General features: G+C 49.1%; 1 protein-coding gene across 3 annotated transcripts in view; it reads right to left on the bottom strand.

Moving 5' to 3' along the window:
• The window catches only part of LOC144772896 (arylsulfatase D-like), a 547027-nt gene that overhangs the window by 359791 nt on the left and 167543 nt on the right, over window positions 1-19693 (bottom strand). For all 3 annotated transcript variants that reach the window (XM_078657568.1, XM_078657569.1, XM_078657570.1), the window contains exon 3: window positions 12552-12701. In XM_078657568.1, the coding sequence (XP_078513694.1) occupies window positions 12552-12701 (150 nt within the window). The remainder of the gene's footprint in view (window positions 1-12551; window positions 12702-19693) is intronic.

The raw sequence follows: 19693 nt of genomic DNA, 5'->3' as shown, positions 1-19693 counted from the left end.
CTATTTCAGGAGCCATGCTGCCAAACTCAAAGACGAGAGGTTGGGGTGCACCATCCGCCCCCCGAACTTCGTGAGAAGGTCCGGCCTGCACGGCAGCTTCATGTGAGGAAGGAGAGACCGGTGAAGCAGGTCCGTGAACCACCACTGTCTGGGCCATTCCGGGGCAATCAGAATCATCTTCGCCCTGGATTGGGAGAGCTTGATGAGAACCGCTGGAATCAGGGGAATGGGTGGAAAAGCGTACAGAAAGCTGTTCGACCAGTTGATCCATAACGCGTTCCCCAGCGTCCCCGTCTGGTAGTACCTGGAGGGGAAGTCTCGGCATTTGCTGTTTTCGGCGGTGGCGAACAGATCTACCTCTGGAGTGCCTCACCTTGCGAAGACTTCTCCTAGTACTTCGTCGTTTATGACCCACTCGTGATTTTCCTGAATCAGTCTGCTCAGCTCGTCTGCCTGAACATTCTGCACACCTGGCAGATGAGTGGCCGTTATCGAGAGTCCTCGAGCCAGAAGCCAATGCCAGATCGCCTGCGCCTTCCTGAGACAGAGTGCGTGATCTCGAGCCCCCCTGCTTGTTGAGGTAATACATCATGGTCGTATTGTCCGTCTGTACAAGCAGAGAGTTGGTCCGGAAGGACGGTTGAAAGGCCTTCAGCGCCAAGTGAACAGCCCTGAGTTCCAGGAAATTGATGTGGTACGTGGACTCCGACGGGGACCACGTCCCTTGAATCTGCAGATCTCCGGAGTGCGCTCCCCATCCCAGGAGAGAAGCATCCGTCACGATAGTCTGAGTGGGAATGTCCTTGTGGAAGGGAACCCCTCTGAGGAGATTCTCCGCTGAACACCACCACTTCAGAGACTGAAGAGCATGCAGAGACAGTCGTATCTTGTCGTCCCAAGAGCCTCTCCTCTGGTCCCACTGATCTTCCAAGCACTCCTGCAGCGGTCTCATATGCAGCGGTGCATGTGGCGTCAGGAAGATGCAAGAAGCCATCGATCCCAGCAGAGAAGACACCGTCCTCACTGTCGTGGAAGGAGCGGACAGGAGAGCCTGAGCCTTCCGAAGGAGTGATAAACGTCGCTCTTCCGAAGGAGACACGCTTGCCGACAGCGTATCGATGGAGGCTCCCAAGTACTGGATGCACTGGACCGGAGTCGGGACAGACTTGGACATGTTGATGTGCAACCCCAGCTTGTTCAAGAGAACGCACGTCTTCTGGAAGTGTGCTTGAGCTTCCGAGAAGGAGGAGGCCTTGATCAACCAATCGTCCAGGTATGGGTAGACAAACACCTTGTTCTTCCGCAGGTGTGCCGCTACCACCGCCATGCACTTCGAGAACGTCCGGGGCGCAGACTTCAGCCCGAACGGAAGTACCGTGTACTGATAGTGATTGGTGCCGACTTGAAATCGCAGGAACTTCCGGTGTTTGTGTGCAATGGGCACATGGAAGTACGCATCCTGCAGGTCTACGGCGCAAAGCCAGTCTCCCCGTTGCAGCTGAGGAACTTTTCTCTGCGAATCCATTTGTTTGCCTGTCGCAAGTCCAGAATGGGCCTGAACTCGTTCTTGTCCTTTTTTCGGACCAGAAAGAACCTGGAGTACAGACCTCTTCCTCTTTGAGACAGAGGTACATCTTCTATCGCCCTTTTCCTTAGAAGGATGTTGGCCTCCGCCTGGAGCTCGCGCAGTTGATACTGCGAGCTGACCGGAGGAATCGATGGAGGAGGGCTGATGAACCGAAGACTGTATCCATTGCAAACAATATTCAGCACCCACTTGTCCTGAGTAATTTTTCTCCACTCTGCCAGAAAAAATTGAACGCTTCCCCCCACCGGAGCGGGTAATGGATGAAGGGGAAGTAACCGCTCAAGGGCAAGACCCAGCCGGGCCCTTGTTCGCGGTAGAGGACTGCTGTCCACCTCTACCCCTCTGACGTTTCTGGAAGGGTCTTCTGTATTGCTGCTACTGCTGCTGCTGTTGCTGCCCAGAAGACTGTCCCCTTCCTCTACCCTGCGACCCGAACCGCCGTTGGAACTGGCGGTAGGGTTTCTTTTCTTTCGGCTTCTCCAAGCCCACAGCCGTCACGGTTTCAGCCTCGGCCTTCATCCTGGCCATTTCGTCATCTGCGTGTTTCCCGAAGAGGGTGTCGCCGGAAAACGGCAGATTTGCCACTCGTTGTTGCGCTTCAGGCTTGAGGGACGTCAGCCGGAGCCAAGCATGGCGTCTCTGATTGATACCGTGGCAGTATCCATGCGCGGCCAGCAGGGAGATATCCGCCGCGGCACTGATGGCCTGGTTCGAAACCAGCATCCCTTCCTGGACGATCTCCATGAAGTCCTCTTTCCTGTCCCGCGGGACAAGGTCCGCAAACTGTTCCATGGAATCCCACAGTGCACGGTCGTACCGTCCCAACAACGCCGAGTCACTGGAGGCCTTCATCGTCGTGGAAGACGTCCCACACGCCTTCCGTCCAGCTGAGTCAATCCAGCGGCTCTCCTTATCCGGAGGCAAAGTGGAGGACGGGGAGGTAGCATGTAGTTTCCGAGCCGCCGTCACAATCACCGAATCAGGCACTGGGTCCTTCCGCAAGAAGGCCGGGTCCGACTCTGGAGCCCTGTACTTCTTGACAAGCCTGGAGGGAGCAGCTTTCACCACCGCCGGCGTAAGGAAGAGTTGTTCAGCCGGCTCGACCAGTCCCGGCACCAAAGGCAGTAGGGGGCGAGACAGGTGCTTCGTGTGCAAAGTCTCGAAGATCACTGAAGTTGTGGGCGTAGGGGCCGCCACCTTGATCCCCAACTTCGCCGCCCCTCTCAGGAGAACCTCCTGGAACGTGCCAATGTCATCTATCGGAGACACTCTCGTCTCCGGTGAATCCGACAATGTAGGCGAATATGAACGGGTCCCAGAGGCCGAACGGGACCTGGACCGATGCCTCCTATGGCGATGTCTGGATCTCGAGGAGGATCCGTGTCCACTCCTAGATCTGTCCCTTCTCCCTGAGCGTGACCTCGATCTCCTGGGTCTGGGACGCTCCGCCGGCTTCCCTGGGTCGGACGTCTTGGGCTTAGGAGGAACCTTCGACTTAGGAGTCTTCTTCGGAGGTGTCGGAAGTCTGGGCATCGACACCGATCTCGGTGGAACCGGAGGAGGAGCCCCCGGCACCGGGGCCTGCGGTCCTGACAGAAGAGCAGGTAGAGGAGGCAATGGAGGAGGGGTCGAAGCCCTCGGAGGAGGCCCTCTAGGCAAAGGAGGAGGAGGAGGCTGTATAACAGTCTTCTTTGGTGTATACACCTCTGAATACGCCGTCCCCGGCGAGCCACCATCCTGTTCTGACTGAGGGGAGCCCCCCACAGTCCTCGGCCGGTCCTTACGACCCCCTGACGTCGAAGACCGGTGTTCAGACATCGACCGTGGTTCCTTCGACGTCGAGCGGCCCTTCGGCGTCGACCGTTTCGCACTCCTCGGCGTCGACCGGCTTCTATGCCTCGACGTCGACCCCGACCAGATGGACGAACCCCTAAACCTCGACGACGGGCGCTGGTGCCTCGACGGCGACCTCGACCGCCTCGACGACGACCTCTTCGATCGCCTCGACGTCGACCTCTTAGATCGCCTCGACGTCGACCTCTTCGATCACCTCGACGTCGACTTCTTCAGCGCCGGAGACCTCTTACGCCTCGACGGCGACCTCGCCGTCCTCGACGGCGGCCTCGACGACGAGGATCCCCTCGACGACGATGATGTCCTCGCCCTCGACGGCGAACGGCGGTGTCGCCTCGACGGGGAGCGCCGACGCCGGGCCCTCCGATGCCGTCCACTCGACGCCGACGACGAGGAAATCGACACCGGGTTCGACGACGGCCTGTGTAAGTCCCTCGACGTCGACGGGCGACGTTTTCTCAACCCAGAGCCCTGGGGAGACCGGGAACTGGCCGTGGACCTTCCTCTCGACGTGGTGGTCATAGCAACCGACCCAGATGGAGACCTTGGACGTTTGCTGGACTTCCTGCCCCTGGGGAGCCCCCCAGAGGCCTCAGCACGGGCAGTAGAAGCCCCTCCAGACCCACCTCGAGCCTTCAGTCTTCTTTCTTCAAGTCCCTGAAGTCTGATCTTCCTCCTGTCCTTCAGGGTCCTGTCAGAGAAGCCTCTACAGATCACACACTCCTCTGGGATGTGGGAAGAGGGAAGGCAGAGGATACACACCTCATGGGGGTCTGACTTGGCCTTCTTCCTGGAGCACTCCGGGCATTTGTCAAATAATGCAGGCATTATTGACAACAAAAGAGTGCAGAAAACCAAGAAGAAAGTCACCAAAGTACTTTAAAAGTACACAAAATCGAATTTAGTGAAAAAACACCAACAAAACCCTTGAAAAGGGAGAGCTCAATGCTCCAGGGTCCTGCTTGCAGGAGCCGGAAAAAAGAACTGAAACTAAGTTGGACCTGCTATGCATTCTGGGATACTGGGAGAAGGTTCTGGAAGATTCTCTTAAAGGCACAGTATCCTGTTTTGAGCCACATAATGGCAGCCTATGGGGCTTGTCTGTCCAGGTTCTTCTCCCTATCATTCCTGAGGGATTTTGCTGGTAAAGCAAGGGAAATCTGTACAGGCTTTTGCTGTTTTGTGGATTTTATGGTGGAAATTCTAGTTGAAGTACTGGACAGTGTAGCCTTTTTAGGCTGCATTATCTGTCTTTAAATTCTCTCTTAAGTGTCTATGCTTTTCTGCATTTGTTGCCACTATAAGAGATTATTTTTGATTGCTCCGGGGTCCACGCACATGGGCGGGACTATTCACTAGATTATGACTATACACAGAGATCCCCTACTACAGAGGAAGGTGTTTCTCAATTACGCAAGAGTATGTGGAGTTTCATTGAGTGCAGAGAGGAAGTCCGCTTTGCTCTTACACTGTCTGGGCTCAGAGGGGCAAGACGTTTTTGAACACTTACCGGAACTGACTGATGACGAATCAAATAACCTCAATGAGTTTGAGATCTGTTTAAAGAAACTAGACAAACATTACCTTCCTAAAGTGAGTACCATTTTACAGAGATATCACTTTTGGGAAGCTTATACAATTGGCACAAGAGTCTGTTGAGGTATATGTTACGCACTTACGAAAACTGTCTTTGACCTGTAAATTTGAGGGTACGCTTCAAGAACGCATCTGTGACCAATTTATGTTGGGTTGCAACATAGAAAAAGTCAAGGATGAATTGTGGCAGAAAGATGACCCCAAACTAGATGAGGTCATCTCGTTGGGAAAACGCCTTGAACACTCTTTTGCTTGTGTTGAGGTTATGAAAAATGAGAATGGTACCAGTGGTGACAAAGTATAAAGTGTGACCAAGTATAAAGTTCCCAAACCAAGTGAAACTTTACCTCTAAAATCTAAGAAGGGCTTTACAGTAAAGTGTTATCGCTGTGACATGATTGGCCTCTTGGCTAATGATAAGTCTTGTCCTGCTTTAACCTCTGAGTGCCATAATTGTGGGAAAGTAGGTCATGTGGCGAAAGCTTGTAGAGCAGAGAAATACAAGAAAAACAAGCGGGTGAAAGAAGTCTGCATTCAGAATGAATCTGATTCAGACCCCGACAAACTACACTGTGGTAAGGTCTTGGTTCAGGCTTTCCAGTGTATTGGTAAGAGCTCTAAGAGTCCTGTTGATAGTGTTCAAGTGAATGGTCACACTGTCAAGATGCTCTTTGACTCTTAGGAGGAAGTTACATTGATCCCGAAAAGTTTTTATGACACTACTTTATTCAACAAGGTGAAGGTTTTCAAACCTGATATCAAACCGCTTGCATATGGTTGACAACCTATAAAATTGTTTGGTTATTTTGTGGGTGATATTGAGCACAAAGGTAGAATTACTGCCAGGAAGATTTATATCTCGTCCAGGTGCGACAGTATCACGAGCTGGCTCCATCAAGCTGATCTCAGGGTGATGTTGATTCCTGGGGGCAATCCATGTATTGTTCTAAAGGACAGTTTCCGTCTGTCATCCCCTAGTGGTGGCAATGACCCTGAGTCCATTAAAATTGCTCAAGTAGGTGACTTACGTAGTGAGTTCGAACAGGTCTTCAGTGAAAAGTTGGGTTGTCTATCAGACTATACACACAGAATCACTCTTAGAGCTAATGCTACTCTTGTCTCTTGCAAAGTGTGAAGTGTGCCTTTGGCGCTTAGGGAGCCCATGCGCAGTGAGCTAGAGAAGTTGAAGAAAGAAGGCATCATGGTGGAGACCGAGGCTAGTGATTGGTTGGCTCCTGTTGTTCTCGCCCGCAGGCTTCTGGTGAGGTGAGGCTGTGTGTAGACTTGCGGTCTAAATCGTGCTGTTATTGCTGACAGGTACACTCTCCCTAATATTACGGAAATGCTGATCCAATTAGAAGGGGCTGAGGTTTTTTCTATCTTAGTTCTAAGAGCCGCATACCATCACAAAAGGATTGATAGTGATTCTATGAATTTGACAGCCTTCATCACTCCGTTTGGGACATACAACTTTACACATCTTGCCTTTGGTCTCATTCTGAAGCCTCTCTCTTCAAGTGAGCTATAGAGAATGTCTTACATGGGTCGTCTGGTGTTAAGATATACCAAGATGATACCCTGGTACATGGTTCCTCACAAAACGTTCATGATGAGAGGCTCAGGGCACTTTCGAGAGGTTTAGGTCTCGCGGCTTGACCTTACGTGAATATAAGTGCTCATTCAATCTCTCGGAAATTGATTACTTGGGACATAAGTTGATGAAGGAAGGGGTAAATCTACAGATCATCTGGTAAAAACCATTGAGAGTCTCCCTATACCTCAATCTAGGGATGATTTGGTCACCTTTCTTGGCATGGCCAAATACTATAATACATTTGTCCCACAGTTTGCCACGCGCACGTTTACCCTAAGGTCACTTTTAAAGAAAGGTGTTAAGTGGCAAGTAGAATTTGATGATATAAAAAGTGCCTTGAGTTGTGCCCCATCTCTCCAAAGTTTCGACACTACGGCTCCCTCCATTATGCTTACAGATGCAAGTTCTAAGGGTCTGGGTGCTGTCCTCAAACAAGTGAAAGATGGGAAGGAAATGACAATTATGTTTCCCTCAAGAGCACTAGTAGGATCTGAAATACAGTACCCGGTCATAGAGAAAGAAACCTTGTGTATCTTTTGGGCTATTAGGAAGCTCAAAAAGTTTCTTTGGGGAAGCTCGTTTGTAGTGCGCTCTGACCATGAACCATTGAAAGACTTGTTCACTAAGAAGAGTTTAGATGCCGTCTCCTCCAGAATTTGTAGGTGGATAGTCGCACTTCAAGACTATGACTTTGTTGTAAACTCAATTCCTGGTGCTGAGAACAAAGTTTCAGACTATCTTTCTCGCCTAGTTCAAGCTAATTCAAGTGTTACCCCTGATGGCTTGGAAGACCTATGGGAAGATGATGATTACAAATTGTGTGAGGTCATAACAGATGTTTTGAGCGAGGAAGAATGGAAGATTTCAATGGGAAGTGATACTGCCCTTCTTGACATGTGTAAGTTGGTGACTGATGGGTGGAAAGGCATAAAAGGCCAGAGTGAGGAAGCCCTTAAGCTCTGGAATGTACGTGGTGAATTGTCCATTAGCTCTGGCTTACTGTGGAGGGGTACGAGATTAGTTCCCGTCAGGTTGAGAATTGTCCACCAAGCTCATCAGGAATATCAGGGCATTTAAAAAACCATGGAGAGGATTTGCTTACACTTCTGGTGGCCTGGCATTGATCTTCTGGTTGAACGTATGATGAGGGATTGCACGGAATGTAATGTGTGTGACAAAACGTTTAAGACTAGAGTCCAACTTATGGTTGTACGTGACGCTCCCACTCGCTGTTGGCAGGAGGTAGCCTTAGTTCTGGTCAGTCTTTTGTCTTGGTACTGATAGAAATGTTTTCTGGATGGCCGGAGATCAAGATTACACGAAGCACCGAAACTAAAGATGGTGTCTAGTTCCTGGACGTTTACTTCTCCAGAGAGAGACTCCTTGACTGCCTCTTGACAGACAATGGGGTTCAGCTGGTCTCGAGAGAGAGATGGAAGAGTATTTGTTGAAAGGAGGTATTAGGCACAAACGTTATGCTCTCTATCATCCCGAAACAAACGGGATGGTGAGAGGTTCAGCCGAGTCCTGAAAAAATCCATCCAACTAGCTAAGGTCCAAGTCAAAGATTGGGAGTTAGATATTGTGGAGCGTGCGATGGTTTACCATCTCACGTCCCAGTCCACCATGAATAAGGTTCCCTTTGAACTGGTTAGGGGACGTCGTCCCAACACCCGCATGTTCCAATAATGGATGTGGGACAAGTGTTCATGTGCAGATTCAGGTGTGATTTCTGGTGCTGTGCCCTGGCAAGAATCAATAAAGTTGAAGTCCTTAAAGAGGAAGAGTTACTTTGATGCCAGGCATGCTGTTTCACACAAACAGGTGTGAGTGGGTGACAAGGTGAGAGTTCGCTTGCCCCAGAAGTCCGGGGGTCTTTCTAAGTTTTCCTCACTGTTTGTGGTTAAAAAACTTTTTAAAAATGTTGTGAAATTAAATGATGGATGAATTTGGATCTTGAGTAGGATTGTTCCTTTACATACTAATGATCTTTCTAGAGCAGTTCCAGAAGGATCATCCAAGAGTGCGCCTGTGTTGCGCAGAAGTCCTCACACTAAAAAGGTTCCAGTGTTGTTTTGTGACTATGTTTTACACAAGTGTTCCTGTTCTTATGTTTTTTTGTTTGCTTTATGTAAAGGGGAAAGGTGTGTAATAACCAACTTGTTAAGTTTCACTTTGTGTCCATGACCAGCATGTTCTCTATTACATTGTATGTGCCAAGATTCTCTATTCTAGAGTCTTCACACGGTTTGAGCTGTTGTAGAACTCCTACAAGTCCGTTGCTGGCTGCTTGCGCTGCATGGATAGGACGTTTCTCCTTGTAGATGCTAACTTGAAATAAAGATCTACCTGCTGATTTTCACTACGCGTTATGACCTACTTTGTTACAAATGGGTTTTTTCCCTATGGAATCTGCCAATGAGAAAATAGTACCTACAGCCAGCTTAAAGCGTTCAGTTCAATTCCTAACACAAGGGGCCCATTTACATGCATTGTCAAACATTATACCTAAATTGGGAAACTGGTTAACTTTTCTACTATCCTTCCCTCGAAAGCTATGTGACAAGTCTTAGTGCTTTTAAGACCACTCACCATGGTAGACGTTTTAGAAAAATTTGTTTTCAGACCAAAGTTTTTTCATAAAATTGACTAAACTGGAGATTAATAATTTAAGCCCGTTGGCAGTCCTGGCAAGCAACATGGCATTGTTAGCGTAGAGGAGTGCGGACAGGGGTTTTCTATTTACATAAGGTACATCTGCTCTGGCATTCACCAAATCAACATCAAGGTCATTGATATACAGCAAGAATACAATTGGGGCTTGGATTTGTAGATTAGAGTGTTTTTGAATCTCGGTTGTACTCCGTAATTCTCTTAAGTGGTCCATGCTAATTTTCTTTAGATCTTTCCTGGATATATCCTCCACACTCGGTGGGTCATCAAAAATATGAACTCCGACCTAAGTCTTTAAAGAAGTTCTCCACATATGCTAGCCAGGGGATCCTCCGCCAGTTTGTTGAGGCCGTACAGTCCTCAATCAGCGAGCGAGTCAGATGACATTCTGGTTTTGACCATATACGTTGCCATCAACTACTATCATCAACTACTATCAAAATAAGAGAAACTCTTGTTTGATTTAAGTGTTTTCGTGTAAATGCATATACGTTTTACTTCTTTGTTATGTAAAATAATTTTTATTTCTGATAAGTTTTTATCTGTACTTTTTATGGTTGCAAATAAGTGGTAACCGAATAAAAGGAATAAAACTGAAACTGAAACAATTGGGGCTAATATACAACCCTGGCGTACACCTCGTTTAACCAGAAAGGAGGAGGTGCCCTCTCCCTGATCCCCAAATCTCACTGATGCTGACAGGTCCCACTGAAGATGTCTTAAAAGTGCAACAAGTCAGCATCAAGACCCAAAGAGGTTAAGATCTGATTACACAGTCAAAAGCACTCAATAAATCCATGAAGGCCATTTGCAGTTAAGCGCCTTTTTCAAATTTGTTCTTCAACACAAGAAGATGTAAGTTCAGGCATTGTTTAATTGTGCAGAGTCCTTTCTGGAAGCCATATTGGGATGGAGAAAGAATATTACTCTCAGATAACCACAACGATAACTGGTCCAACATGATTCATCCAATGTTCTTGGCAGTGGAGTCAAGGAGCGAGATGGGCCGGTAACATTTAGGATCCTGCAAGTTGCCTTTCTTGAAGACAGGGTTTTTGAAGTAAATACAGTTTCATAATTGAACGATCTCAACAACTGGTTGAGCTGCACCCAAGGATGTCAGACATATTTTCAGGTTGGAGATATACATCACGGCCAGGTTTTAGCGACTCTACTGTGTTTGTTTCTTAGATAGTTTACTAATGTGATTTTGTCTGCAAGTGTCATATTGGTATTGTTACCGATATGCTTTCTGTTTTTTTTCCCCTGTGATAAAACAAATAAATAAATAAAAAAGGATATCAGGCATATTTCATCAGTGTACTGATTCTAAACTTAAATGTTGTGCATTTCACAAATAGTAACCATCCACTGAGCAATGCCATATGCACAAGGCCAATTGCACTACTGACGGTACATACACCATCAGGTGTATCTTTATCTGTCAGTGTCATTGTGGGGTGTCCTGGGTGGCTGACAGTTATATTTACCAAACAAGGAGAGGGTGCTCTGGAAGGGGGGCTATTGGTTATTTTCTTTTTTTGCCATCGGCGATGAACTTGCAAAGGCCAGCCATCACTCGAAGGAGGTGGGCTGTATACGCAGTCAAAAATTGTGGTGACATAAACACTTTACTTTTTAACATTTGCTTAGCTAGTACATTTATAAAGCGCCACCAAAGTTAACCTTTTACGTACAGGATAAACTTATGTTGCAAAAAAAGTAGAAACATTTTGTGGTTTACAAGCACGACATTACAACTAATCTTGGGAGCATGGAAAAGGGAGGATTTCTGTGGGTATGCGGACGGGAGAGGGGTATTCTGGGTGTCATTATGTACAATTTTAATCAGTTTTTTCAATAAGATTGAAAGGCTACAACAAACTAAACTGCATTATCCACAGTTGATAACACAAATCCTTTGGTGACCACAATTAATACGTAATCTACAACTAAAAGTGCTTAACTTTTACATATGCAAGATTCTCTACTTCATTGTTTACATCCAAACATCTTACTTTAGCCACAAAAATGAAACCTTTCCTAATAGTGAGAAAAGAACTGACCTGGAAACATGCACGTGCGAGGAAGACAGATTGGTTTACACTTTCTACTACTCAGAACCCGCCCAAAACCTAGAAATGGAGGACTTCGATTTAAATCCTATTGGGAAGTGGTACTGAAAACTCTCAATGTATAGTCGATGGTAAATGGGCGTGGCAATTCATGATGATATTTTCAGCCATCTCGGGATTCATGTTGTTATCTGAAAATGACTTTACCAATGCAGAAAGTCACCTGATCCTGTATCAAGCTTTTTTAAACTTAGAGCAGTTGAAAATATAACAAGACGTTATTATCATTTTATTTTCCTTTTTGACTCCGGACGGGGTGGGGCTGGATGAAGCAGAGGGAACAGGAGTGGCTTGCACATCTTCCCTACATGCACATGACGCTTTGACCAGCCCTCTAGGGCCGGCCAAACAGTCATGCCTAGTTGGCATGTTCTCCATGGGGTTGCACAGCCCCATGGAGAAAATGCCCAGCCTCCAAAGGCACTGGTAACCGGGCTAACAGGCCAATCAGAAAAATCACAACGTCTGCCGGCATCGTTGTGATTGGTTGGCAGAGACGAAAGCCTGGGTGCTTCTGGTGGAAGCTGCAGGTAGCAGCTGAAAAGAAGACGAGTAGAGACATGCGGCGGATGCGGTGGCAAAGCAGGTAAGCTTAAATATTTTTTTTTCATCCCACCCCACCACCTCTAAGCCCGAGCTTCACCATCCCTAGCCGGCGCCTTACCATTCCCATTCGGAGGCAGCCGCCACTGTGTAATAGAGTAACACACAGAAGCAACTTCTGCTTTTAAGGCTATTCCTTCCTTCATTCCCTTATACATTAATAAAGGTCCACATCTAGGACAGGTGCATAAGAAAATACTAGTATAGTGATCTCTCTTCTCCCAAACTATTTGGGACTTCTGTCTTTTATTAGATAAAGCAAAGTCATCATAAATATCAAGTATACCATCACATTGCCAACATTCCAAAATCAAAAAGGAAATTCGCTTTCTCTTTGTTTATTATCCTAATTGAACTAAAAGGCCTAGCTATTCAGATACCTGTGCAACTATTTTTCTTAAAACACTAACACAGTTTGTGAAGTTTCTGAGATTCGGGCCTTAGGTTAGTTCTCATTATTAAAATTTTTACGAAACAAGGTGGGATAACGAGCATCATATTTCCTTACCTTATTGTATCATTGCCATAGCAACCTACGTCACCAATGCCAAGATCATCTGCCATTATTAGCACAATATTGGGTTTGATAGAGGAGACTGCATATGACCAATCATTCTGTCGAAGCAGGAATATGACTATACAGTAACCCTTAAAAATCCTAAAAATGTGAAAGAGAGAAAATAGTTTACAATGAGTATCAAATTTGATGCATAAAAGCTAACAAAATAATACAGCTTTCTCTTATAAATTTTAAAGACGTTCATAGTCACAAAAAACTGACCTCATTATTAACAATATATAAATGATAACAACAACGTGAAACCTCGATTTTTAAATTAGGGAACATGATAAAAACAAGTACCGCAAAGCCAATATGAAGCGCATGTGCCACCTATTGACTTTGCCAATGCTTGATTTTACCCAGATGGGCACTGTCTGAACATAAACAGATGCAGCAGCCATCTTCAAATTATTTTTCTTCAAGCAAAAGAAAAGGTATTTCAATTCAGTATCCATGTTGTGCGGTTCTGCAATGCCGGTAGACCCATAATTCATGAAACCTTGAGGGTTCACTGGATGATGATTGTTCTGTCCATGGTGCTTTTTTATTGGAATGACGCGAGGTGGCTTTGCTATCGCTGCCCCCATTTTTATTTAACAAATTAAATATTTTGTTTGCTGTTACATGCGAAGATGAGAAGAGAGTACGGGACAGATTACAAAAGCACATATGAAATTCTATGTCAGGACCGGAGGCTTCAGATTATGCATCTCTCACTTTACTGCAACACACAGCAGCCAATTTAATTACAATAGACATTTTAGTAAACCACAAAAAACTTCATTTCCCATGAACAGCCCCATTGCATCATCCACCATCCACCAATCAGGGACTGGGATGGGCTATAAGACCTTCTGTCCCCTTTGTCCTTCCTCTTTCTTTGCTGCTCCATCAGCCTTTTAATAAGTGTGATTTCTAGTACCTTACTATTATTAATTCTAAATTGTTTATGCTTTATTGAGCGGGATTCTTTAAGCACGTGCCACTGTTTAAGTTAAATCAATTGCCTTGATCGCTGGCACAACATGTCAATATGATCAGATTTCCAACCCGCTACCTTTTTCGCTGCTGCGATCAATTTAGTATTTTGCTTTAGTTTAGATTTAGGAGACTGAGGTCTCTTTCTGTGGCCGGTATGGAGTCGGAGCGAGGAGTGAGGAGTAAGAGGACCCGCTAGCGCCTTTTGAAGAGCGCGCACCGGCCTCTTTCTATTGCAGGTGCCCGATCGTGCAGGAGCAAGGTGCCCTTGTTTTTTTCAAGTTCTGCCCATCAGAGAACAAGTTACATGGGTTCAGTGCTTGTGCAGTGAACTCCTCTGTGCCTTCACAGGGTTGAAATACATTAATAGAACTGGGTTCTAGGGATTACTGTCTGCTCCCTCCATCTATAGAAGACCGGTTTGATTTTGACGGACCTCCCCAAACAAAGGGTTATGCTGTTAGCCTATTAAGCTCCCCCCCCCCCTTGCTGCTTCCCCCCCAGTGATTGCCCGATTGAGTCAGGGCCAATATCCAGTTTCCTGTCATAGCAGGCTTTTCCCAGAATGACTATGAGGGCAACTGTGAGTATGATGACCCCTCTGATTACCAACTGGTGGAGGCTATAGGCAACTCTGTTCAAGAGTCTGTTGATAATGCTCTGGGTGTTGCTCTGCAACTTTTTAGATGTCCTTTATAGTACTATGGGCTCCAAGATATGGTTCAAGATGTACTGGCCCCTTGATCATGCCCAGTTTGACTGTCCCTACCGTGACTGAACTGTCTTGGTCACACAAGATGGCCTTGGACAAAAGGCAAAGGGTGCTCTGTTTGACCATGGTTATCAATCAATCAATCAATGACACTTGTAAAGCGCGCTACATACCCGTAGGGTCTCAAGGCGCTGGGGGGGGGGGGGTGCCGCTACTGCTCGAACAGCCAGGTCTTCAGCTTCCTCCTGAAGGAGAGGTGGTCTTGGGTCAGGCGCAGGTCGGTCGGGAGGGAGTTCCAGGTCTTGGCAGCCAGGTAGGAGAAGGACCTTCCTCCTGTAGTCGCTCTTCGGATGCGGGGGACGGCGGCGAGGGCGTGGTTGGCTGATCGAAGGTGGCGTTTGGGAGCGTAGAAGTTGACTCGGCTGTTGAGGTAGCTCGGGCCTTGGTCGTGTAGGGCTTTGTGTGCGTGGGTGAGGAGGCGGAAGGTGATTCTTTTGCTGACGGGGAGCCAGTGAAGGTCTCTGAGATGTCCGGAGATGTGACTGGTTCGTGGGATGTCGAGGATGAGTCTGGCTGAGGCGTTCTGGATCCGCTGGAGTCTCTTCTGGAGCTTGGCGGTGGTACCGGCGTAGAGGGCGTTGCCGTAGTCCAGTCGGCTGGTGACGAGGGCCTGGGTGACGGTCCTCCTGGTCTCGGTGGGGATCCACCAGAAGATCTTCCGTAGCATGCGTAGGGTGTTGAAGCACGCCGAGGAGACGTTGTTGACTTGCCTGGTCATGGAGAGGGAGGCGTCCAGGATGAAGCCCAGGTTGCGTGCATGGTCTGTTGGTTTGGGTGCGGAGCCCAGGGCGGGAGGCCACCAGGAGTCGTCCCAGGCGGAGGGTGAGGGTCCCAGGATGAGGACCTCCGTCTTGTCCGAGTTCAGTTTTAGGCGGCTGGTCGTCATCCACTCGGCTACCTCCTTCATCCCTTCGTGCAGGTTGGCTCTGGCGGCGGCGGGGTTGTTGGTCAGGGAGAGGATCAGCTGGGTGTCGTCGGCGTAGGAGATTATGCTGAGGTTGTGTTTGCGTACGATGGCCGCGAGGGGGCTCATGTAGACGTTGAAGAGGGTGGGGCTCAGAGATGATCCTTGAGGGACGCCGCAGATGACTTTGCAGGCCTCTGACTTGTACGGTGGTAGGTGGACTCTCTGTGTTCTTCCGTCGAGGAAGGAGATGATCCATTCCAGCGCCTTGTCCTGGATTCCGATGTTGCTGAGGCGCCGTACTAGGGTGCGGTGGCAGACCGTGTCGAATGCCGCGGAGAGGTCTAGGAGGATGAGGGCCGCTGTTTCTCCATTGTCCATCAGGGCACGGATGTCATCGGTGGCGGCGATGAGGGCGGTCTCGGTGCTGTGGTTGGCTCGGAAGCCGGACTGTGAGGGGTCGAGGGATCCGTTCGTCTCGAGGAAGGCGGCCATCTGCTTGTTGACGGTCTTCTCGATGACTTTGGCTGGAAACGGGAGGAGCGAGATGGGGCGGTAGTTCTTGAGGTCGGTGGGGTCCGCTGTTGGTTTCTTGAGTAGAGCGCTGAGTTCGGCGTGTTTCCAGCTCTCAGGGAAGATGGTGGTGTCGGTTATGGGGTTGTTGATCCTCTGGGTCCATCTAGGCCTGCGGAGCCCTCTGAGACTGCGCAGGATGATGACTCATCTATATACTCAAAGTCAGATCTTTCTTCAGATGAGCCTTTCCCACCTGCTCAGAAGCGCAAGCTCCAAACTTACTCTAGTGAGCATTATTGTCACAGGAAAGACTCCAGGTCTTTGACCCAAAAGTAATTATGCACCTAGGTCTTTGTAGTTGGTGCCCCAATTCGGAGATAGCAGACTATGTGTAGTCCAGACTGCGAAACAGTTATGAAAAGGAGGTCAGGGCAAAATTAGGTACAGAATGCCCCTGCCCTTCTTTCCCAGGGAGAGTTGCTGAAACTCCTGAGATCGACCAGAGAATGGCAATCTTTATGAAGAAACATTCCAAGGGCCCTGAGCAAGGCATCGACCAGGCCTAGCGTGGCTGTCAGGACAAAGTGTTGGCCCACTAACCAAGATCCTGGAGATGGCAGTCTAGGCCAAGAAGAATGATTCTCCTGTGGATCCAGGTGTCCTTATGAGCTGGGCCCGGCAGGCAATTTGCTTGTTGGGCAATGCCAATTGTGCAATCTGAATGGAGATTTGCCGCTCCATTCTTATGCGCAATGACCCCAAGCTGGAAGGACTAGCCCCTTAGGAGGTTGGGCCCCTGGTGAATGGCCAATTATTCAGAGATAACTTTGTGAAGGATTTTGAAAAATTTGCGACCACTTTTTTGACATTGGACAAGGCACAGTCCTCTCTTAAAAATGTTTTTTTACAACACCCTTTTCACCAGGGCTGCATATTTATAGAGGCTTGATGTAAGGCCGTGGATTTGGCCAGGCCTCCAACAGAGGCTTCCAACTTAAAGGCAGAGGCGGTTGGAAGAATGCATCGAGTAAAGGAAACTTCTATCCTGCCAGGCACCGCCAGGGCCGAGAGCACTTCAACAAAGCCAATTATTAAGCTGGAACAGCTGGGAATGCAGACTCCTCATACTCAGGCACCAGTTAATTTTCCTTTAAAGGTCATATTGGGGGGCAGAGTGCATCATTTCCTATCGAATTGGTGCCAGATTACGACCGACTCATGGGTGTTAAAGCCGGTGCAGGGGTTCACACTGGAGTTCTGTGGGATGCCATGACGCACAAGTTACTACTTGTGTAACGATATATCTGTAAGAGACATTAGTTAGTATTAGATTCCTTACCTTAGAATATCCCCAGGCGTCAGACTGGATCCGGAAATTTTTGCGTAGCAGTACCCATGCGCGTCGGTAGGCGTCATCTGCGGCTCCGCGTCCGTCGTCGGCGTCGTGGGCGCCGTGATGACGTCGTCGGAGTACTTAGACGCCGCCTCCGCGTGCTGACGCCAGTTCTTAGACACAGCTTTTCCGCGCCAGAAACGCAGAGCCATGTTAAAAACCAACACTGGTGCCATTGAAACTAGGGCCCTGAAAGGGGACAACCCTAACCCTAGATATTGGTTCGCAGAACGGGGAGGATGGGTGGGTCGGTAAGGAATCTAATACTAACTAATGTCTCTTACAGATATATCGTTACACAAGTAGTAACTTGTGCATCTGAAAGAGACACGTTAGTATTAGATTCCTTACCTTAGAATAGATACCCCAGCAATACCAACCCCGGTGGTGGGTCTGCGAACCAATAATCACACCAGAAAGTCCCGGAGGACGGAACGGCCAAAGAAGCCATCCCTCCGGACTTGGCTGTCCAGGCAGTAGTGTCTTGCAAACGTGTGCAGCGATGCCCACGTAGCTGCCTGACAGATGTCTTGTAAGGGCACACCCCTGCCCAGGGCAGTGGTAGTCACCGTCGCTCGGGTAGAATGAGCCCGCAGTCCAACCGGGGGCTCCTTCCTAGCCAAGGAGTAGCATGCCTGGATACACAGGATGATCCACCGGGAGATGGTCCTCTTGTGCACCTCTTTCCCCTTCTTAGCGCCCACGTAACCAACAAAGAGTTGGTCATCCACCCGGAACTGGCGTGTGCGATCCAAGTAGAATGAGAGTGCACGTTTTGGGTCCAGACGGTGGAGCCGCTCTTCCTCTTTAGAGGGATGCGGTGGCGGGAAGAAGGTTGGCAAGGTGATAGACTGCCCGATGTGGAAGGCCGTGACAACCTTGGGCAGGAAAGAAGGTTTGGTACGCAACACCACTTTGTCCGGATGGACAGAAAGGAAAGGTGGAGTACAAGAAAGGGCCTGGAGCTCACTCACTCTCCTGGCAGAGGTGATGGCAACCAGGAAAGCAGTCTTCACGGTCAGAAGGCGAAGAGGACAGTTGTGAAGTAGCTCAAAGGGAGCGCACATCAGAAAGGTAAGAACCAGGTTCAAGTCCCACTGAGGCATCACAAACGGAACAGGAGGAAACGTGTGTGTGATGCCCTTAAGAAATCTATTTACAATAGGGGACTTGAACAAAGAAGGTTGATCAGGCAGCCTGAGAAAGGCTGAAAGGGCAGAAAGGTAGCCCTTGATAGTGCCCAGAGCAGAGCCCTGCTGGGCAAGAGAAAGAAGGAAGAGAAGAACCTCAGAAAGAGGGGCATTGAGGGGATCCACAGCCTTTGCTGTGCACCATGCCACACATCTGTTCCACCTGCAGGCGTATACCGACTTTGTGGAGGGACGCCTGGCTGCCAGAATGATGTTACAAACTTCAGGAGGCAAGTCAAATGGCCTCAACTGTCGCCGCTCAATCTCCAAGCATGGAGGTGGAGACTGGACAGGTTCGGGTGGAGGACCGTCCCCTGCTGCTGCGACAGAAGGTCCTCCTGAAGAGGCAGACGAACCGGGGGATCGACTGACATACTGAGTAGCTCTGGATACCAGTACCTTCTCGCCCAGTCCGGAGCCACAAGGATGACTTGGGCCCGGTCGCGCTTGATCTTCTTCAGCACTCTGGGCAGAAGTGGTATAGGCGGAAAGGCGTACAACAGACCACAACTCCACTCGCGACGAAAAGAGTCTCCGAGCGAGTGCCGCCTTGAAAATTCCAACGCGCAGAACAGATGACATTGCGCGTTCTCTTCGGTGGCGAATAGATCTAACCAAGGCTCTCCCCATCGCTGAAAGAGGCCTTGCGCCACGTCCGAGTTCAGACGCCATTCGTGATCCATCATGCACCGACGGCTGAGCTCGTCCGCCCTGGCGTTCAGAGAACCCGCCAGGTGTTGAGCCACCAGGGTCACGCCCTGGCGCTCCAGCCATTGCCAAAGGCGAAGAGCCTCTTGACAAAGGATCCACGACCCCACCCCGCCTTGTTTGTTGCAGTACCACATGGCGGTGGTGTTGTCCGTGAACACCTGCACTACACTCCCCCGGACAGAGGGGAGGAATGCCTTCAGTGTTAGACGAATCGCCCTGAGCTCCAACAGGTTGATGTGGAGCCGGGTCTCCGCCGGAGACCAGAGGCCTCTCATCTCCACCTCTCCCATGTGGCCTCCCCAGCCCTGGAGGGACGCGTCCGTCACAACTACGTGCTCCGGTTGGGGAAGGGAGAGGGATCTGCCGCTGACCCAATCGCGGTCCGTGAGCCACCACTGCAGCTGTCTCGCAGTGCCCTCCGAGATCAGGACGTGGTCGGATAGGTTGCCCTGATGTTGGGCCCACTGAAACTTCAGGTCCCACTGCAGAGCCCGCATCCGCCACCTGGCGTGATGCACCAGTAGGATGCAGGAGGCCATCAGCCCCAGAAGCCGCAGCGTCAACCTGACCGAAACCCGGGATAACGGCTGAAAGATGGGAATCAGAGCCTGGATATCCTGAACC

Source organism: Lissotriton helveticus, chromosome 8 (assembly GCF_964261635.1).
Source record: "Lissotriton helveticus chromosome 8, aLisHel1.1, whole genome shotgun sequence".
Taxonomy (NCBI): Eukaryota; Metazoa; Chordata; class Amphibia; order Caudata; family Salamandridae; genus Lissotriton; species Lissotriton helveticus.
Note: the sequence above shows the minus strand (reverse complement) of the source record. Positions and strands in the feature narration are given on the sequence as shown.